Source organism: Gossypium arboreum, chromosome 5 (genome assembly GCF_025698485.1).
Source record: "Gossypium arboreum isolate Shixiya-1 chromosome 5, ASM2569848v2, whole genome shotgun sequence".
NCBI lineage: Eukaryota > Viridiplantae > Streptophyta > Magnoliopsida > Malvales > Malvaceae > Gossypium > Gossypium arboreum.
Window position 1 is genome coordinate 27,071,626 of NC_069074.1, and position 21,827 is coordinate 27,093,452.

Consider the following 21,827-nt stretch of genomic DNA (forward strand, 5'->3'; position numbering starts at 1 on the left):
AAATAATATAATTTTCTTATAAACTATTAGTTTTACATAATTTTTAAATTTAATTTTGGACACTTATGATAATTCAAAGTACTTATACATATTTGTAAACATGAAATTCATGTTTTCATTAACACATTGCAAGTGTAAATTCTCCTATATATTAATCACCAATTTATTGAAAGTAAATATTAGTGTATATTGTTATTAGGTTAGGTTTTAAAGTACTTTTATTAATAATCAATTTATTGAAAGTAAATATATGAATTGATACTATTGGTGTTCATGTACAAGAACCGAAATGGAAATACGGCTAGCCCTTGAGTAGTCAAGGAAAGTTTAACTTGTTTAGAACTGTTGGTGACCATGGCTGTATCTAGGAGTAGGGGCATCCTCACCAGGACCTATTGGAGCAACCATTGAAGAAGCGATTGCAATTTTCTTGCTCTGAGAGATACAGGTTGAGAAGTTTCGAGAAATGAGAGTATCGTTCGTAAAGCTCCCTTGGGTTAAGTTGATCAATGGGAGTTTCCCACCAACAATTAGAATCTGTCCCACTTGTGATCTGTTGAGCAAGCACATTTTGTGTCTCATTGGATGCATCCATTTGGCTCTGCACCTCATTGTAAAGTTGCATTAGCTTATTGATTCTTACCATATGGTGAGCCTTAATAAGAGCGTGAGTGTTGTCAATCACAGGTATGTTTTCGTTCAAAAAGCGGTTAGTAATGGATTCAATAGAGGGGTGAGCAAATGTAAAAGGTTTTCCTGAGGGTGAAAAGATGATAAAAAAAATCTCATTACCGCATAAAGTGGAGAACTCACCTGTTTTTTTTATAGATTCCTAATCTACATTTTGAAAATGTGATCAATCGATCGTCCTCATTTTCAATCATTTTAATCTCAATCTTTTGTTTTCCCCTAGTTTTCTTTCTAGTGTTTGCCATTGTCAAAAGATGAGAGGACAAAAGAAACAAGTAACAAGGTTACAAAGGAATGCTCTATTAAACTTTTGGGATATTATGGAATGAAAATCTTATTGAATGGGATGCATATATATATATATAGGGATAGAAACTCAAGAATTGAAGGCCCAAACTAATGAAATTAGGCCTTTAAGTTATCTCCTTTCACTCTAAATTCTTACATTGGTATGTGTAACACAAATTATCTGTCATTTTCCAAAATTGTGTTTAGTTAGGTTATGGTACTATAGAAAATGTGTTTCAACAAGTTGATAATAGTCTGATGTTTAACTATCGATGATCTACTTAAACTTATTTTATTACGCATAAAAGATTGCAATGTTCATATCAAATCACATATAAGTGAAAAAAAAATAGCACTAAAAAAATCACAATTTAATTAGAATTTATTTAAAATATCAATTTGTAATGGGCTCCAAAATTTGAAACATGCGCCAAATAATTCCATTTCAAATGTTAGTCTAGAATTAATACTCACCTTCTAATTTTAAACTTTAACCCAATTGAAAGAAAGACTTTTGAGCTAAAATTTGAATTTTTTGTTAATTCGACTTCAATTCAAAATATGGAAAAAAGAACAATAAAAGGAAATTATAATTAGTGTATGGCTGGAAAAAAATGATGTAATAATTTTCTAAAATAGGGATATTTTATTTACCTAATATGATAGTAATAAAATCCAAAATATGGATTCTACCAAAATAAAATTCAAAATATGGGAAAAGGAACAATAAAAGAGAAGTATAAATTAGTTTATCGCTGGATAAAAAATGGTAACCATCTAAAAAAACGATATTTAATTTTCCTAATAATAGTAATTTTATTAGTTCTCTTTATTTGGATATTCTCAACATTACAATGTAAATCAATTTTGAGCACATTTTTAATGTAATGTTTTGGGCACTAATATGAATTATCATGGATTAGCTTTTTTTATTTATCTATTGCAAAATTTTGTGTAAAAATATCATAGTAATCATTGTATTATATTTTAAATCGCATTTTCTAATAAAGAGATAAAAATATAATTTAAAATATAATACAAACTGTTATAATAATTTTATCGAAATATTTGAGGAATTATAAAGAAAACAGTTTCTTTTTCTTAAGAGAGAATAAATTAGTTAACCTTAGAACTCAATTTTGTCTTAATTTAATAAAATATACTTGGCAAAGCTTAGTCCATTAAAATTCTTAAAAAGTTGTTTGCGTCTCCCTTTATCAATAAATATCGGGTTAAGTTTTAATATATGATTTCCTTATAAAATATTGGTGTTTAGATAATTTTCAAATTTAATTTTTGAATACGTATGATAATTCAAAGTACTTATACTTGTAAACATGAAATTCATATTCTCATTAACACATTGAGTGTATATAATTAAATTTTGTTTTAATTAACTTACACGTAATATACAAGCATTTTATTTTTGTAATGTATATAATAAATAAAATTTAAATCTCTAAATTCATGTTCTCAATAAGATAACATTGTGGATTTAATTCTTCTATTTTCTTAATGTTTCATAAAAAATATAATAATATTATATTTTAAATACATTAAAATATAACACCCTTTTTCCAACCTAATTGTCGGATTCAAGTTACAGGATGTCACATCTATATTTTTTTATTGTTTGATTATATATCCATATGAAACATGTATTTTCATGTTGTGATATTTTTATTGATTAATGTGTAATATGAAAACCTTTTAACAGTAAACTAAAAATAAAAAGACATGTAAAATTATATTTGTAGCAATAAAAGTAGTAGAAATGGGATGATGCAAGGATACTTTTATTAATCACCAATTTATTGAAAGTAAATATATTGATTGATATTATTGGTGTACATGTACAAGAACTTAAATGGAAATATCGCTAGCCCCTGAGTAGTCAAGGAAAATTTAACTTGTTTAGAACTATTGGCGATCGGCCTTAACTAAGAGGGAAGTTAGTAGGGGTATCCTTAGCAAGACCTATTGGAGCAAGCATTGAAGAAGCGACTGCAATCTTCTTGCTCCGAGAGAAATAGAACAAGTCGAGAAGCTTCGAGAAATAGGAGTATCGCTCGTAGAGCTCCCTTGGGTTAAGTTGGTTAAGGGGAGTTTCTCACCAACGATTAGAATCTGTCTCACTTGTGACTTGTTGAGCAAGCACCTTTTGTGTCTCATTGGATGCATCTATTTGACTCTGCACCTCATTGTAAAGTTTGATTAGCTTATTGATTCTTACTGTACAGTGAGCCTCAATAAGAGCGCAAGTGTTGTCAATTACATGTATGTTTCCGTTCAAAAAACGGTTAGCAATAGATTCGATAGAGGGGTGACCAAATGTAAAAGGTTTTCCTGCAGGTGAAAAGATGATAAAAAAAATCTCATTACCACATAAAATGGAGAGCTCATCAATTTTTTTATAGATTCCTAATCGACGTTTCGAGAAAGTGATTAACCGATCATCTTGATTTTCAATCATTTTAATCTCAATTTTTTGTTTTCCCCTGGTTTTCTTTCCAGTGTTTGCCATTGCCAAAAGATAGGAGGACAAAAGAAACAAGTAAAAAAATTACAAAGGATTGCTCTATTAGAATTTTGGGATATTATGGAATGAAAATATTATTGAATGGGATGCATATATATATATATATAGGTGTAGAAAACTCAAGAATTGAAGGCCCAAACTAATGAAATTAGGCCTCTTAAGTTATCTCCATTCTCACATTGGTATCTGTAATACAAATTATCTGTCATTTCTCAAAATTGTGTTAAGTTAGTCTATGGTACCATAGAGAATGTGTTTCAACAAATTGATAGTAACTTGATGTTAACGATCGATGATCATGTTAGTAATTGAGCCTAATCTTGGATTACGTAAGTAAATGTGTTTCTTAATCGTAGTATTTATAAATTTATCTTATCGATCACTCATTTTTAAATTTTATCTAATCAATTGTGATTTTAAGGTCTCGATTATTGTCATATAATGTGCTAGGATAGCACATTGTCTACAAACATATTGCATTGTATTACTATTTGTATAGCAGTTAAGTTGGTGCAAAAACAAGATCGATATGTTGAAAAGTACTGAAAATCACTACTATTACTCGGTAAAGCTTAATGTGCATTCTAGAATAACTGATTGAATGTTTGTAAAAGGGATTCCTTGTAAAGAAATGAAGAAAAAAGAGACCTAAAGTGCATAGAAGGAAATGACAGCTATGTTATTTATTACATTGCTGATTATAGCACATTCTAAAACAGGTTAGGCTGTGTAAGCATGACCTGTCCTGCTAATCCAATTTGATGATGTTGTCAATAGATAGTATTTGAAATGAACCTGGTTTTGCTTCTCTACTTGGTTCTGTTTTACCATGCATGAAAGACTGTATTATTTGCATTGAAATTATATAGAATAGATGAAGGAAACCAATTTGTTTTATGTTCTAAGAATTCAACTCATAGTGTTATTGAAAATTATTGCAGGTTCTTGGAGGCAAGCATTGTCTTAGAGAACGAAAGCTGAAACACTACACAATAAACAAGATAACATACTACACAAAAGAGCGTTATCTAGTTCAACTTTTCTGATGTGCAAACACCAAAAACCATGAACAACGATGGAGTGCCAACTTGTTTTACAATCAGTAATAGCATGTTTTTCCCTAAGTTCATAGGTTGAAGCTGTAAGAATGAAGATTGAATGTTAACTGATTTTACTTCATGGAGTTGTTCATGTCATAGTCCAATGTTTACTTGTAAGAGCTATTTTCATTTGCGTGTTTATTGTATCAATAAGAATGCAAGTGAATTTGATTGATTTTAATTCACTACTTGCAGGAACTATGCCATTTCCATCATGTTGATGTGACATTTTACACTTCTGTTGAGTTGTTTTAATTTGTAGAAGAAATGAATTCTCTTCTTGTTCTGAATTTGAAAGATGTTTGCTGCCATACAAGGTTAAGCAATAGAATTAAATATCAAGAAAATAAAAATTAAAACAAGAAAAAGAAAAACATGAACATGACACAAATAAAGGAATGTTCCAAAATATAAACAATATCAGGAATACGTCTTTTTTGTGTTGTGATATTTTCTCTTGATTGTGTAATATGAAAAGTTTTTTAATGGTAAACTGAAAATAAAAAGTGTATTCTCATATGAACTGAAAGCAAATGTTGTGGCTTCAGCTCAAATGTTTTACTTAGCAGAAAAGCAAAATTATATTTGTAACAATAAAAGCAGTAGAATTGGGATGATGCAAGGTTACTTTTATTAGTCACCAGTTTATTAAGAGTAGATAGATGAATTGATACTATTGGTGTACATGTACAAGAACCGAAATGGAAATATGGCTAGCCCCTAAGTAGTCAAGGAAAATTTAACTTGTTTAGAACTATTGGTAACCATGGCCTTAACTACGAGTAAAGTTAGTAGGGGCATCCTTAGCAAGACCCGTTGAAGCAAGCATTGAAGAAACAACTGCAATCTTCTTGCTCCGAGAGAAGTGGAACAAGTCGAGAAGCTTCGAGAAATGGGGGTATCGCTTGTAGAACTCCCTTGGGTTAAGTTGGTCAAGGGGAGTTTCCTACCAACGATTAGAATCTATTCCACTTGTGATTTGTTGAGCAAGCATCTTTTGTGTCTCATTGGATGCATCTATTTGGCTCTACACCTCATTGTAAAGTTGGATTAGCTTATTGATTCTTACCATATTCTTACCATATAGTGAGCCTCAATAAGAGTGGGAGTGTTGTCAATCACAGGTATGTTCCCATTCAAAAAGCGGTTAGCAATAGATTCAATAGAGGGGTGACCATATGCAAAAGGTTTTATTGCAAATAAAAAGATGATAAAAAAAAAAACCTCGTTACCACATAAAGTGCAGAGCTCACTTTTTTTTTTTTAATTCCTAATCAACGTTTCAAGAATGTGACTAACCAACTATCTTCATTTTCAATCATTTTAATCTCAATCTTTTGTCTTCCTCTAAATTTAATTTCTGTGTTTGCTCTTACCAAAAGATAGGAGGACGAATGAAAAGACAAAAAAGATTACAAATAATACTCTATTAGAATTGAAGGCCCAACAAATGAAATTAGGCCTCTAAGTTATATTCTTTCACTATAAATTCTCACATTGTTATGTGTAATATAAATTATTTGTCATTTACTAAAACTGTACTTAGTTCTTTTATGGTATTATAAAGATTGTAATGTTTATATCAAACCATATGTAAGTGAAAATAAAATAAAATAATTGTGCATTTAAACTACAAAACTTAAAAATCACAAATTAATTAAAATTTATGTAAAATATTGATTTGTAATGGACTCCAAAACTTGAAACATGGGCTATATATTCATATTTTAAATGAAAGTTTAAAATTAATACTCACCTTTTGATTTTAGACGTAACTCAATTGAAAGAAAGATTTTTAGCTCAAATTTAGCTTCTTTTTTTTTTTGCTTTCGACTTCAATTCAAAATATGGAAAAAAAACAATAAATGGAAAGTATAAATTAGTGTATGGCTAGATAAAAAATGATGTAACCATATTCTAAAATAGGAATATTTTATTTCCCTAATATGATGGTAATAAAATCCAAAATATGGATTCTACCAAAAATAAAATTCAAAATATGGAAAAGGAACAATAAAAGGGAAGTATAAATTAGTTTATAGCTGGATAAAAAGGGTCTAACCATTTTTTTTAAAACGATATTTTATTTTCCTAATAATAGTAATTTTATTATTTCTCTTTATTTGGATATTTTCGTAATGTAATGTTTTGGGCACTAACATTAATAATCGTGGATTAGTTTTTTTTTTATCTTATTGCAAATTTCTGTGTAAAAAATCATAGCAATCATTGTATTATATTTTAACTCGCATTTTCTAATAAAGAAATAAAAATATAATTTAAAATATAATACAGTGATAGTTATAATAATTTTACCAAAATATTCGAGGAATTATAAAGAAAATCAGTTTCTTTTTTTAAGAGAGAATCAATTAGTTCTCGCAAATTAAAAAAGAATAAAATGAACCTTAGAACTCAATTTTATCTTAATTTAATACAATATACTCGTCAAAACTTGGTCCATTAAAATTCCTTAAAAGTTGTTTATGTCTCCCTTTATCAATAAATATCGAGTTAGGTTTTAATATATAATTTCCTTATAAAATATTAGTGTTTAGATAATTTTCAAATTTAATTTTGAATACTTATAATAATTCAAAGTATATATGTTTGTAAACATGAAATTAATGTTCTCATTAACACATTGCAAGTGTATATAATTAGATTTTGTTTTAATTAACTTACATGTAATATACAAGCATTTTATTATTGTAATGTATATAATAAATAAAATTCAAATCTCTAAATCCATGTTCTTAATAAGATAACATTATGGATTTAATTCTTTTATTTTCTTAATATTTCATAAAAATATAATAATATTATATTTTAAATACATTAAAAACGTAACACCCTTTTCCCGACTTGATTATTGGGTTCGAGCTACAGGATGTCATGTTTGTATTTTTTTTTATTGTTTGATTATATATCTATATGAAACACGTATTTTTCGTATTGAGATATTTTTTATTAATTCTGTAATATGAAAACCTTTTAGCGGTAAACTAAAAGTTTTTCGTATTGAGATATTTTTTATTAATTGTGTAATATGAAAACCTTTTAGCGGTAAACTAAAAGTAAAAGGACACGTAAAATTATATTTGTAGCAATAAAAGTAGTAGAAATGGGATGATGCAAGGATTCTTTTATTAATACCAATTTATTGAAAGTAAATATAAGGATTGATGTACATGTACAAGAGCCAAAATGGAAATATGGCCTAACCCCTAAGTAGTCAAGGAAAATTTAACTTGTTTAGAACTATTGGCGACCATGGCCTTAACTAAGAGGAAAGTTAGTAGGGGCATCCTCAACAAGACCCGTTGGAGCAAGCATTGAAGAAGTTGTCGCAATCTTCTTGCTCCGAGAGATATGGAACAGGTCGAGAAGCTTTGAGAAATAGGAGTATCGTTTGTAGAGCTCCCTTGGGTTAAGTTTATCAAGGGGAGTTTCCCACCAACGATTAGAATCTGTCCCACTTGTGACCTGTTGAGCAAGCATCTTTTGTGTCTCATTTGATGCATCCATTTGGCTTTGCACCTCATTGTAAAGCTGGATTAGTTTATTGATTCTCATTGTACGAAGAGCCTCAATAAGAGTGTACATGTCGTCAATCACAGGTATGTTTCCATTCAAAAAGCGGCTAGCAATAGATTCGATAATGGGGTGACTAAATGTAAAAGGTTTTCCTGCAGGTGAAAATATGATAAAAAGAATCTCATTACCACATAAAGTGGAGAGCTCACCTATTTTTTTATAGATTCCTGATCGACGTTTCGAGAATGTGATCAACCAATCATTATTATTTTAAATCATTTTAATCTCAATCTTTTGTTTTCCCTTAGTTTTCTTTCCAATGTTTGCCATTGCCAAAAGATGAGAGGACAAAAGAAACAAGTAAAAAGATTACAAAGGAATGCTCTATTAGACTTTTGGGATATTAGGGAATGAAAATCTTATTGAATGGGATGCATATATATGGGGGACAGAAAAATCAAGAATTAAAGGCTCAAACTAATGAAATTAGGCCCCTAAGTTATCTCCTTTCACTATAAATTCCCACATTGGTATGTGTATTATAAATTAGCTGTCACTTTCTAAAATTGTGTTTAGTTAGTCTATGGTACTATGGGGATTGTGTTTCAACAAATTGATAGTAGTTTGATGTTATGATTGTGTTAGTAATTAAGCCTAATCTTGGATTAGGTAAGTAAATGTATTTTTTGATCATAGTATTTATAAATTTGTCGTATCGATCACTCGTATTTAAATTTTATCTAATTAATTGTGATTTTAAGAACTCGATTATTGTCATATAATGTGCTAGGATAGCACGTTGTCTATAAACATATTGCATTGTATTACCATTTGTATAGCAGGTAAGTTGGTGCAAAAACAAGATCGATATGTTAAAAAGTATTGAAAATCAATGCTATTACTCGGTAAAGCTAAATGCGCCCTGAAATAATGGATTGAATGTTTGTAAGGGAGATTCCTTATAAAGAAATGAAGAAAAAAAAATACCTAAAATGCATAGAAGGAAATGACAGCTATGTAATTTATTACATTGCTGATTATAGCACATTCTAAAACAGGTCAGGCTGTGTAAGCATGACCTGTCCTGCCAATCCAATTTGATGATGCTGTCAATAGATAGCCTCTGAAATGGATCTGGTTTTACTCCTCTACTTGGTTTTGTTTTACCATGCATGAAAGATTGCAATATTTGCATCGAAGTTATATAAAATAGATGAAGGAAACCAATTTGTTTTAAGTTAGTGTTGCTGAAAATTATTGCAGGTTCTTGAAGGCAAACATTGTATTGGTGAACTAAAGCTGAAACACAGCACAATAAACAAGATAACACACTACATAGAAGAGGGTTATCTAATTCAGCTTTTCCCATGTGCAAAAACCAAAAACCATGAACAACAATGGAGTGCCAACTTGTTTTACAATCAGTAGTAGCCTGTTTTTCAGAGTTCATTGGTTGAGGCTAAAAGAATGAGGGTTGAATGTCAACTGATTTCATTTCATGTAGTTGTTCATGTCATAGTCCGATGTTTACTTGCAAGTGCTAATTTCATTTTCATGTTTATTTTTTACTTGCAAGTGCTATTTTCATTTTCATGTTCATTGCATCAATAAAAACGCGAGTGAATTTGATTGATTCTAATTCACTACTTGCAGGAACTATGCCATTCCCATCGTTGATGTAACATTTTACACTTTTGTTGGGTTGTTTTAATTTGGTTGTTTTAATTTGAAGAAGAAATGAATCTTTTTCTTGTTCTGAATTTGAAATATGTTTGCTGCCATAAAAGGTTAAGCAATGGAATCAAATATCAGGAAAAGAAATATTAAAAAAGAAAAAGAAAAACATGAACACGACACAAATAAAGGAATGTTCCAAAATATAAAAAATGTGTTATTAATGTATCAAAATTCATATAAATATAAAATACTTTACACAATTAGGAAACGGTAAAATACATGAACACGACAAGAAAATACAAATTGCTAGTTCTATCGGAGAAGATCAACATGGCTTATTATTGGATTTAGATGGTGAAGATGGCATGGCTTTGGCAAAATCAAGAAGGTCTCTGAAGAAAGCATCTTCTGGGTTTACTTCTTGGGTTGGGATCTTAGAATTAATGGAGAGATTTTGAGTTTGTCCAACAAGACTGTCATAAGAGGAATCAAAACCATTAATGGAATGAGAAGAACTACCGGTATAACCATGTTGTTGCTCAAAGAATTGATGTCTTTGATTGAACATAGAAGACGGTGGGTAGTTTCCAGCAGGATTGTCCAACTGAACCGGAGGCAGCTGCTCAGCATCGGCAGGTTTGACTAAGGAAGCCAGTTTAGGTTGTTCACTGAACACAGGTGCAGATCCAGTGTCAACCGAACGGGAAGGAGATGATGGAGCTAAAGTTGAAGCTAACTCTAGGGAGTTCATGTATGCATCCGTAGGATCAGAATGAAGTGTGGGTTCTTTAATTTCAGAGAAATCCTCGGACTTGTAAGTATCACCGCTGAGATAATCAATGAAGCTGGAATTTGTCGTAACTGGCCTTTTTGATGAGGGTGGAGGAGGAAGAAGAGGAACAGCTCGAGCAGGTTCACTTTTTTGTGCTCTTTGGACCTGTCTTTGAGCATTATCCCTTGACGATCTGTAATATACAAGTACAGAGATTCATTAAATTAGATGAAACAAGAATACCGAAACATCACAAAAAATATTCCCTTTAAGTAAGGATTGGTTACCCAAATCTTATATTGCTTAGATATAAGTGCCGAATATTGGTATCCGTTCAATATAAGAATGTTCATTTTTTATCTTTTCCAACAAACTATATTCAAGTAATCTTTAAGTGTGTTTTAGAGAAGATAAGACAAAACCACTACAATTTCCTCTTATGTTATAGAGACCAGGGCATGTAACACATCAATGTTAAGTTACTCAGACTCGCTTGTAAATTTCTAATACGAGTATTTATCCGATACAAACGTGTTAACTTTTTTTAAGTAAAAAAATTCATGTATCTAGAGGATCCTTGAAGGATATCCTCATACCCTTGTCTCGATATGTATCAATGAATATCAAACATGGAAATATCAAGAAAAACAAAACGTCAACCTAACATAGCATCAAAGCATTGTCCATGTGCAAAGTGGATGAATTGAACTGATGTATGTTTTTTCTCCAACTTTTTCATGGTTTTGAAGTGCAAGATTAATCCAGCACACAGTAAATATTTTCTGTAAACTAGAAGAAAAATGTCCAAAACAAAAGGGGGGCAGAAGCATAACATGGTAAAGTCACCTGTGAGCCAGCTGAGCAAAGTCATCTTCCGAATCATCATCGTCATGGTTAACATTAACAATCGGCACAACACGAGTTTCTGATACTGCTGTGGTAGCACTACTGGTGTTTCCTTTCAGAATGTCATCATGCTGGCAAAGAACATGCTGCAATTGATCATTTAGCGCTAATCCCTGACATAAAAGTTGCTCATTTCTGGAAAAGCAAAATCCATCATCAGCATTATTCTATAAAACAGGAGGGAAATCAATGGAAGATACAAACAGATTCTCACGTTGTATGATTCACGAGAAGAACAACACGTTTTTTGTAAGAACGGCATTGCTCAACGAGGTCAACAATCACTTCTTGCTTCAAAGACTGAACAACATCCAAAACAGTAAGCCTAATCATTTGATTTGAATTTATTTAATCCCTGGCATGCATAAGGACCACATTGGACAGTATGTAATATTTTTTAGATATATCTTCTTTATTTCTTATTTGGTGTTGATAGATAAGTGGGCACATATTTAGCTTCCAGGGTTGCTTTTCATCTAGAACCGTGCAAAGAGCACACAACCTGCCCAAGCCCAAAGTCTCATTCAATATTCAGGAAGCTTAGGACAAAACTGTTAAACCCGAAAAATGGGCTTAAGCAAAAAAATTCAGCCTATTTAAAATATCTACCAAGACCAATTTATGCAATAAGTCCAATAATACGGTCATAAAATGAAGAATCAATTTACCATGCCGCAGCAAGGAAAAAACCAAGATTTTACATTGCGCCATGTGAAACCGGAAAATTGGATTAATAAAGCTGATCCCAGACAAAGAGATTAACAATCAGAACAATAAATTTCCCCGGTGCTAAATAGAAAACCAAGAGGAAAATGAAAACCTTGCAAGTTGCACATTAAAACGAGTAAATCAACGTACAACAGCAAGAAAATAATCTGAAAAAGAAAAACAGGATAGTACATGGGTCAAGCATAATGGTTCATTTCTAGAACAAAGTTTTTACCTCGGGAGTCTTGGGCTCCAATGCACTAAGCACTTCCATTAAGATATCTGCTAGTCCACTAGCATTTTGAATCTCTGACAAGCTGAAAGTAGACAAGTTTCATTGTCTTTGCAGGCAAATGATAACCAAAATACCGCTAGTTTATTTAGGAAGTTTACGTGTCAGCAGCAAAGATGTTCAAACACAAAGATGGAAAGAGATATGCAGTGTAGTCCTTTGAAGTGGTTTATTACAGTTCAACAAAGAAAAAAGGATAGCTTAAGCCTCAATCTTTATGTCCCAATGTTAAAATAATCCGTACTGTGTTCATGTATTTTGCCGTGTCATAATCATGTTTATGATATTGAAAAATTCATGTAATCATATTGTGTTCATGTTAAACCTTTATGTTCTGTAATATCAATTTTAGATTTATTAAAGAAAATAAGTATAAAAATTCATTTCAACATTGTTATAGTCATATATATGCTAAAACATGCCAATGAACACATAATAGAAACTGTTAGATAATTATGTAAATCATAATGTGTATTATCAATTGAATGTTTTTTCTTAATTATGAGCTGTGGTGAGGTGATGTCTATTATAAGTTGTGATGCTCTATTCTTTGTAATATCTTCAGAGTCTTTATTTTTAATAAAATTTTATTTAGGCCTAACAAAAGAAAAAAATTTAAATCATAATGTATATGATTTTGCATAAGTAATGACGACTTATACATATGAAGATATAAATATATTACACATTCACATATGGTTTACAATTTATATGGTAAACATAAAATCAAACACAACAAACAAGAGATGAGAGATCCAATCCAAGCAAAAGAGTTACGGATACCAACAATAAATCAGTTGACTTTTCTGTACCGATTCAAGTCATTATTGAACTAAGAATCAAATACTCTGAAATAGTTTGAGTGAAGCAAAGGTTTCGAAATCTGTTTTCGGACAAAGATGTTGTGTCAAGGACAACTGTTTAATCCGCAACAAGAACATAATAATCTAGCAAATTAGTACCTCAAGCCAGAAGCATCATCAGACTGTCGAGAGACCTCAATAGCAGTATCTTGACGTGCTGAAACTGGTTGGTGGGTTACTGGATTGTTCTGAGGTGGAGTAAATAATGGTACACTATTCTTTTCACGAGGAGGAAATGCAACTCCAGCAACCTGAAAATACACAAAAGAAGGTTTAACTTTAAGAACAGATGTGAATAGACTATGTTATTCCGATTTTTTATTTTCTTGAAACACCGTATTTGACACTCATGTCCAATAGAAATCCAAAGATGGGTATGGAGACATGACCCTCCAAGAATCCTCCAAATACATGAAAAAGATAAATTATGGAAAATGAAAGGGAACCTAATATATCCAAGCACAAAAGAACAAGTTTGATAATATTCATCCCTGGGAAAATAGATGCTTATGAAGGGCCAACAAAAGAAAGGGCTGGCAGGTAAACACAAAATAGAATGTTTACCCGTAGTTCTTTATATGCTGCAAAATATTGCGGATACCTTCCCCCGGGTCCTCCAAAGGCTACTTGCCATGTGTCTATAAAAGTAAGTACCTTTTCCCTGACATTCAAGTCAGGCTGCACAGTTACCAGAATGAAGAGTAAGAGTAGTAAGAACCAGAAACTGAGGAAATTAAAAAGAAATGTTAGATATCACAGATCAGGCAAAGAAAGGCACCTTCTTCATTACGATTTTAACCATTTCATTCAAGATATCACACTCAACAATCTGCTGAAAAACATGCTCCCCGCAATTTTTACTGAGAGAATCCAATACCTGGACGAATATATAAAGATATATGGTATCGTATTACTTCTTTATCATCATGCAACACTAAGGAAAAAACATAGGATGGTACCGAGTTAATAATCATTTGAGACCACAGATGAAATTAAATCACTGAAAATAACCAAGTTATACATATTATTACATAAGAGTTGACTTCCGAAAAAATATCTGAAAAAGCAATATGTACGAGGGAGAAGCATGTAACTCACATTAAGAGCTAGTAGCTGTACTTTTGGGTTTTTATTGCCCAGTTGCTTCTTGAGGACTTTCAAAGCATCCTTAGCCTGCCTACAATAGACAAATAGAGAATGTCAAAACCTTGACTATGATTTTCACCGAAGTCCAGATGATTCAGGATCCAAATGCATCTGCGATAGCGAATAATAGGCTTGGATCAAGTTATGACAAGGAGCCAATACATTCAACACAATTGCAGGACAACCATGCAACTTTCCTACGAGAGGGTGTTGTATGTCTACAGAAAACCCCTTGGCAGCATAAAATCATATTTCGAACAATTAAATTGATGACAATAACATACACTGTGCATTTCTTAGCACCGGACAATGACTTTCTTTTTATTCAAACATTTTCATTCCTGTTCACACTTCAGACCCTTCAATTCTTTTTCTAGTAAAGAGATAAATTACAACCCAAGACCAACTCGAGTACCCGAAGTGTACAAGAAAGACATTAAAGCCGAAAAAACAACGAGTGTGAGAGAAGGAACTAGAAGAAAAATAGAGAACGTGTCTGTCATATAGACAAACACCAAATAATAGACTGACAAGAGAATATAGAATAGGAAGGTAGCCACCATATTGGTCCTACATTGCATGGAGTTAGGTGTGAATACCTAATTCTTACAAGGGTATTTAACATTTCACTCACTATAGTCAAGCTAAATGAATCCAAAAGTAGGGTATAAAGATGTATACACCCTAAAGATTCTTGTCCTTGTTCAAGCCACTCATATGCAATATTTGAAAAATCCCACCCTCCACCCCTTATTTGTGACATATAAATTTCCCCTCAAATTGTCCTTTCTCTTCTCCTACAAGACAAAGGATACCATATCCAGAAGATCCAAAAATTTCCTCCTTCACCTCCCTCCCTTCATCACTCTCTTCTGAAAAAAATCATGCCATATCATCCTCCCATTAACATTTTTGAGGCAAGATACATTTTAATCAAAGCTTGAAAAAACTTCTCTCGTCTATTGCAATGGCAGCACAAATCAAGTTAACCCAGCAATCTCCTCACAAGCTCCACCTCTTTCATGATTGGACAACTGAATTACAGTGAAACGTTCCACAAAAGTGTACCACAATCTCTTGTGATTATATATTACACTATCAAAAGATGGATTACATCACAAATTTGACTTAAAACAATTAAAGTGGTGATTAGAGCTGCTCTTCAGCAAACAATGTTTGCAAGTTTGAAAATCACCTAAGTAGCCTACATTGCATAATTCATACCACAACTCACGTGATTCAAATAAAACTACCGGTGCTTCCCAGAAAACCAAATAATCTAATTACCAAATCACAATCACAAGTACAAAAACACATAAAAGAACAGAAAAATGGCCACTAAACCGACAAACAAAAAGAATGATACCGTGGATCCGTGTTTATAATATCACATAGCTCAATGTTTACAGCCCAATCTGGACCAATCAGCATATCATGAGTTGCCCTTTCGGCACAGGCTGCCGCACTATTAGCCATGAGAACCTGCTTCTTTTGTTGAAGTACAAAATCCCAGATTATTCTATAAGCACAGCCTACAACAAAATCAATAACTTTATCATTAAATATCATGAATTTGAGGCAAAATTTGAGATTTTAATTAAAATAACTAAAAAGTAAACGATCATCAAAATCAACTCTTGAGCATGATCATCAATAAACTCAAATTGGCAATTAAAAGAAACTATAGCAACCCCAAGAATAGAAACAGCCCATATAAAAATAAAAAGGATATCAAGCGATCAAATCCCAGAACTTTAAGCGTAGAATTAAAACCGAGAACAGTTTAAAAAAAAACCCAAAAAGAAAATGAACAGATCAGATAGTAATGGAAATAAAAAAGCAAGCTTGAATAACATTTCTAGCCCCAAGTGATCAAACCAATAAAACTACTCCCATCACCTAAATTAAAGAATAACAAAAAAATTTTGAAGTTTTTGGGATAGAGGATCTTACATAACAAAAATGACCACGAATAATACACGAACAAAGCTTGATTTTGTAGTATGTTTATACGAATAATGACTTAAATCTTTCCTCGTTTTCTCTTGGACTTGGTTGAAAGGCTTTGCCTTTGCCCTTTGGTGCTTTTTTTTTTTCTTTTTTCTATTTCAATTTTGGAATAGCGTCAACATTAGGCTTGCCTTCTCTGAACTCAAATCAAATTTGACTTTTTTTCTAATAATTATAAAATTTTAAATCGGAAAAAAAAAATATGGAGTTAGGCATAATTTTCTCTGGTTTTTATTTTTTTAACCGAACAAAATTTTGGCATTTCGGTGACCAAACATTTATTCATACTATATATATAATTTTAGCTAAATTAAGGATATTATAATTTTAAAATTTTTCAAATAAAGTTATAATCATCAAATTAAAATAATTAGTATGATTTTCACTCACTTTTCGTCCTTTGTTTTTTCTTAAACTATAGATTAAAATTTTATAATTGTATTATACTTAATTTTTTATATTAAATTTAATCTTTATATTTTTTAAAATTAAACCTTTTATTTTTAGAATTTTAAATTTTAAATATTTTTGTAAACATCGTTATATTTATTCTATTAAATTTGATAATGTGACATTTTAAAATTAATAAAAATTTCTCGTTTGGTATCTATTTAATAAAATAATGACATTATAATGCATCTAAATTTAATAGAGAATTTTAACCGTGTTACTAATTCTTAAAAATTCACATAAGCATTTTAATCAAAATAAAGTATTTAGACTATCTAATGATATTAATAAGAGTTGAGGTACCAAAGTATAAAGTTTTATGTTAAAATTAAAGTATAGAAATTAAATATTAAATCGACAAAATATAGGGATCTAAATTGAAATTTAGGAATTATTATGTAATCTCAAAAATTAGAGGATTAAAACAAAAATTTAGCCATCATATTTTCATGTTAAAAATAAAATGAAAAAAACAGGTGTCATGAAAGTCCATCCTTTTATATATTAGTATAGATTATAATTAAATTCTAATATATTTTTAGTTTTAAATTAAGCAAATGAGGTTATACTCTGTTTTACATAGATAATATTAGTTTTTAAGTTTTTAAAGTGTTGAAATTATAAAAATTTGACATGTGTTAAGGAAAGAAAAAAGTACTTGGAAAAAATTGCAACATAAACCCTTAATATTTTTTATATAATTTTTATGATGTTCTACAAATTGTATTTTTCCATTCTAATTTGTTTATATGTAATAATTCAACTTATAATTTTACATAATAAATTACTGTTTAAAAAATCATTTTAAGTTTATCACTATTTTATAAATGAAATAAATTATTAGGATTCAAATAAATATTTAATAATATAAATAATATTACAATAAATTATTTGGTGGTCATAATATTTAAATTCAATTAATAATTAATGATTAAGTTAGAAAATATATATAAAATATAACTTCACGCAATCTACTGATATAATATTTATATTTTAAAAATAAATTTTAAGATATTGTTTATTTAAATTCAGTCTAATAACAATTATCATGTTTTTAAAATTAAACTTATATATTATTATGTTATAATTTCATAGCCGTGTTGCTAATGAAACATTACAAATTTTATGAAAAATTAAGAAATAATTAAATATAATTTAATTAATACATACAATAGATTTGTACATTGCACGGATAAAGAAAACTAGTATATATACTATAATATATGCAACATTTAATGAAACTTGTCTACATGTTATGGTTATTTGTGACAAACAGATAGTTATATTGCTTGACATGTCACTATATTTTATATTAAATTAATATAAATATAAAGGATAAATTGTTTGAATCATTACCCAAGTATTTGGATCAATAGGATCACATGTTTATATTAGAGATGTTGCCACATTGTTTAGAACATCAAATTCAAGAAGGGTTTGTTCCTTCCCAAATATGCAATGGTTCAATTGTAGAGATAGATGGCAAGGCTTTCAAATTTTTAGTCATTTAGTTGTTGGGTTCTCCTTCTTTTCTTTCTATTTTAAAAGAGATAACATCATTGGAGGAATCACTTTCTGAATCGATCTTTTCTCCTCCTTCACTTTTTTATTCTAATCAAAGCCTTTTGAACTATTGTTGTTAAAATCAACATCAGGATTTTGACTTTGTTATTGATTCTTCAACTTTATTAAGGATTCTTTAATAGATTGATCTTCATGTTCACTTTTCCTTTTTGGATCATACTCACTTGTCCTATTAATTTCGGTCATATTTGAATAAACAGAGCGGAGTTAAATTCTCAAAAGAAAATCACTAATATCATATTCTAGTAAAAGAACAAGAGGTATTTCAAAGTGAGTACAGTTAGGGTAAAAGATAAGAAAATAATCAAAACCTAATCCTATTTAAACATACATACATTATCAAATAGGTAAACTAAAGTTTGAGAAAGTAAAATATTGTAATGGATAATTTTTCTTATTGTTCGAAATAACCTTAAAAAACAATGACATAATTGAATGAAAAAAAAAACAAAAAATATACAATAAAATTTGAACATTGCAAATCCATATATCACTTTAAAGTCTTTCAACCCTATTACCATCCAATAATTTTATAAAAAAGTTACTAAGTTGTTTGTCATGGGTACATGTTTTAACTTAGCCATTTTATTCTCAACTAAGTCTTTCATGAAGTGATGATGATATATTTTATTCATGAGTGTAATACTAGATTCTTTGACATATTAATGGCATTCGTGTCATCACAATACATTGTGGAACAACTTGTGGGTACATCAAAGTCTACAAACATTTGTTTCATTCAAATTAATAAGTGGATAGGGAGATAGAATTTTGCTTATTGATATACCATAAGATTATATTGTTTACAAGATAAAAGCATGCTATGGAGGTGTTTTTTCAATCATTTATGTTCCCTGCCTAATCAACATCACAATATCTTACAAGGTTAAAATTAGTATATTTAGTAAATCAAATAACCAAATTCAATCTAACATTTACATGTCTAATGATTTGTTTGACAACCTTCAAATGTGAATCCTTTGATGAGGCTTGATGTCGAGCACATATGCCAACCCTATGGCTAATATTTGGTTTGTTAGTTGTAAGATACAAGAGATTGCCAATCATATGCTTCAATAAGTGGTCACATTTGTTGCCATTCCCTATTCATGTTTAGTGTGTATCATTCAATCCCAATTGAAGTTTTCAAAACCTTAGAATATTCTAGGCTAAATTTCTTTACTAAACCTTAGACATACTTTTCTAAAATTATGAAGGTTCATTTCTTAAGTTGCTTAATCTGAAAACTTAAAAAATATGCTAGTTACCCTACCGTACTCATTCCAAATTCAACTTTTACGAGGTCAATAAATTCTTAAAAAGCTTTTGAAGAAGTGAAATAAAAGAAAAATGTCATCCACATAGATTTTTCACCTACCATACTCATTTCAAATTCAACTTTCACGAGATCTACAAATTCTTAAGAAGTTTTTGAATGAGTGAAATAAAAGAAAAATGTCATCCACATAGATTTGTCCTAAATTGATTCATTATTTTATCCTTTTAATAAAAAAAATTTTTATCAACATTCTCTCTTACAAAACCTTTCTCGTACAAATACTAGGCGTAGCTAGAAATTTGTTTTAAGGGGGGCTAGAGATGAATTATAATTGTTTTCTTTAGTATAATTTTACCATTATACTAATATATAATTTCATAAATTTTAATGGCTAAATGGAAAATCTACCATTTTGAGGGGGGAGGCAAGCACTTCACCATTGCAAATATTTGGTGATTCTCCCATACCAAGCTTTAGGGGCTTGTTTTAATATACATAGAGCTTTTGTTAACTTGTAAACATGCCCAAGATGATTAGCATTTGTAAAACAATTTGGTTAAGCAACATATACCTCATCATTTAAAAATCCATTCAAGAAGACACTTTTGACTTCCATTTTGTAGAGTTTAATGTCTAAGTGACATGCCAAAGCCAAAATGACTTGATGGATTCAAGTCTTGTCCTAAGGGCAAAGGTTTCATTAAAATCTACCCCTTCGACTTAAGTGTACCATTGTGTAGCTAATCTAACTTTGTTCCTAATAATGTTGCCTAGCTCATCAATTTTCTTTTTGAAGATCTACTTATTGCCAATGATGTTGCAATTTTTTGTTTTAGGCACTAGCTTCCACGCTTGGTTTCTTTAAAAGTGTAACATTTCTTCTTGCATTGATTGTATCCAAAAACTCATTTTGCAAGGTTTCTTCAACTCTCTTGGTTCAACACTTGAGATGTAATAAGCAAAACTTACAATGTCCCTATAATTAGGTTGTGACTTGCATCTAGTCTTGATTTATTTATTCACCTTACCAATTACATCTTATAACACCCCAATTTTCTTATTCTGCCTTCTGTAAATTTTTTATACAACAGTGTATTTGCTTCAGTGGTTAAGTGTTTTGGGTGTGTGTGTGAGGTCTCAAGTTCAAGTCTTACTTTTAGCAACTTTTGTTATTTTTTTTTGGATCAAGCCTTATCCTTGATCAGTGGACTTATATTAAATTGCCTATAATTTCACATCAGAATGAGTCTACTGGTTCGAGTGTTGAAGTGTTGGAGGTCTTGAGTTTGAATCTTTACATGAGCGTAGGAATTGATTTTTGCTTTGATGGGTAGTAGGAGTTTGGATGGAGTTAAAAGTTTGTGTGCGTGAGCAGTTATCAATTAGTAGTAGGATTGAAGGGGGATTTTGAAATCTTTTAATTTATTTTAGTTTTATTTTATTTTATTTTATTTTATTTTATTTTTCTCTCACCTCCAAAATCCCCAAATTCTAACATTCTTTTCCTTCTCCTCTACCGTTTTCCCTTTTTCCTTTTCAAACGAAATATTTTCTCTTTTCTTTACTCGTTTTGACAAATTGTGCTTCCTTGTCGCGGGTTTTTAGGTCGTTGCATTTATTCGTTTGGTAAGTTGGTAGTATGTTTTGCCGAGGAGGGAGTCTTTGTTTATCCCATTTGGTTTTGTTGAATTTTCTGTTAATGATGTACTAGTGTCTTGGCAGCAGCGAATTGGGAAAAACGGGACTCTTCTCTTGCGAAATCGTAGTCCAAAGTGCTCGGAGTTCTGAGGTAAGTGAAAAACACTTGTTTAAACTGTTATCGGTTTCGTGGGTTTTGTTTATTGTGAATTAAAACTGATTTTGGAAGGTTTGTGGTATCAATTTTAGATGATGGTCTGTTTGGGAGTGTTTTTGTATCAAAATGATACCAGGTTTGCATCAAAACGATACTAGGTGTGTACTCGAAATGCAGAAAACGAAGCATGA

The 21,827-nt window shown here is 30.6% G+C and overlaps 1 protein-coding gene across 1 annotated transcript; it reads right to left on the minus strand.

Moving 5' to 3' along the window:
* Positions 1–10,022: 10,022 nt before the first annotated feature.
* LOC108489909 (TOM1-like protein 4) lies at positions 10,023–16,799 on the minus strand. The gene is made up of 10 exons (XM_017794646.2): positions 16,472–16,799; positions 15,885–16,050; positions 14,471–14,549; positions 14,151–14,249; positions 13,937–14,050; positions 13,472–13,623; positions 12,453–12,534; positions 11,724–11,809; positions 11,450–11,644; positions 10,023–10,796 (listed from the first exon to the last, which is right to left on the minus strand). The coding sequence occupies exons 2-10, from the start codon at positions 15,992–15,994 to the stop codon at positions 10,157–10,159; spliced, it is 1,557 nt and encodes a 518-aa protein (XP_017650135.1). The 5' UTR covers positions 15,995–16,050; positions 16,472–16,799; the 3' UTR covers positions 10,023–10,156.
* Between the last annotated feature and the right edge of the window lie 5,028 nt (positions 16,800–21,827).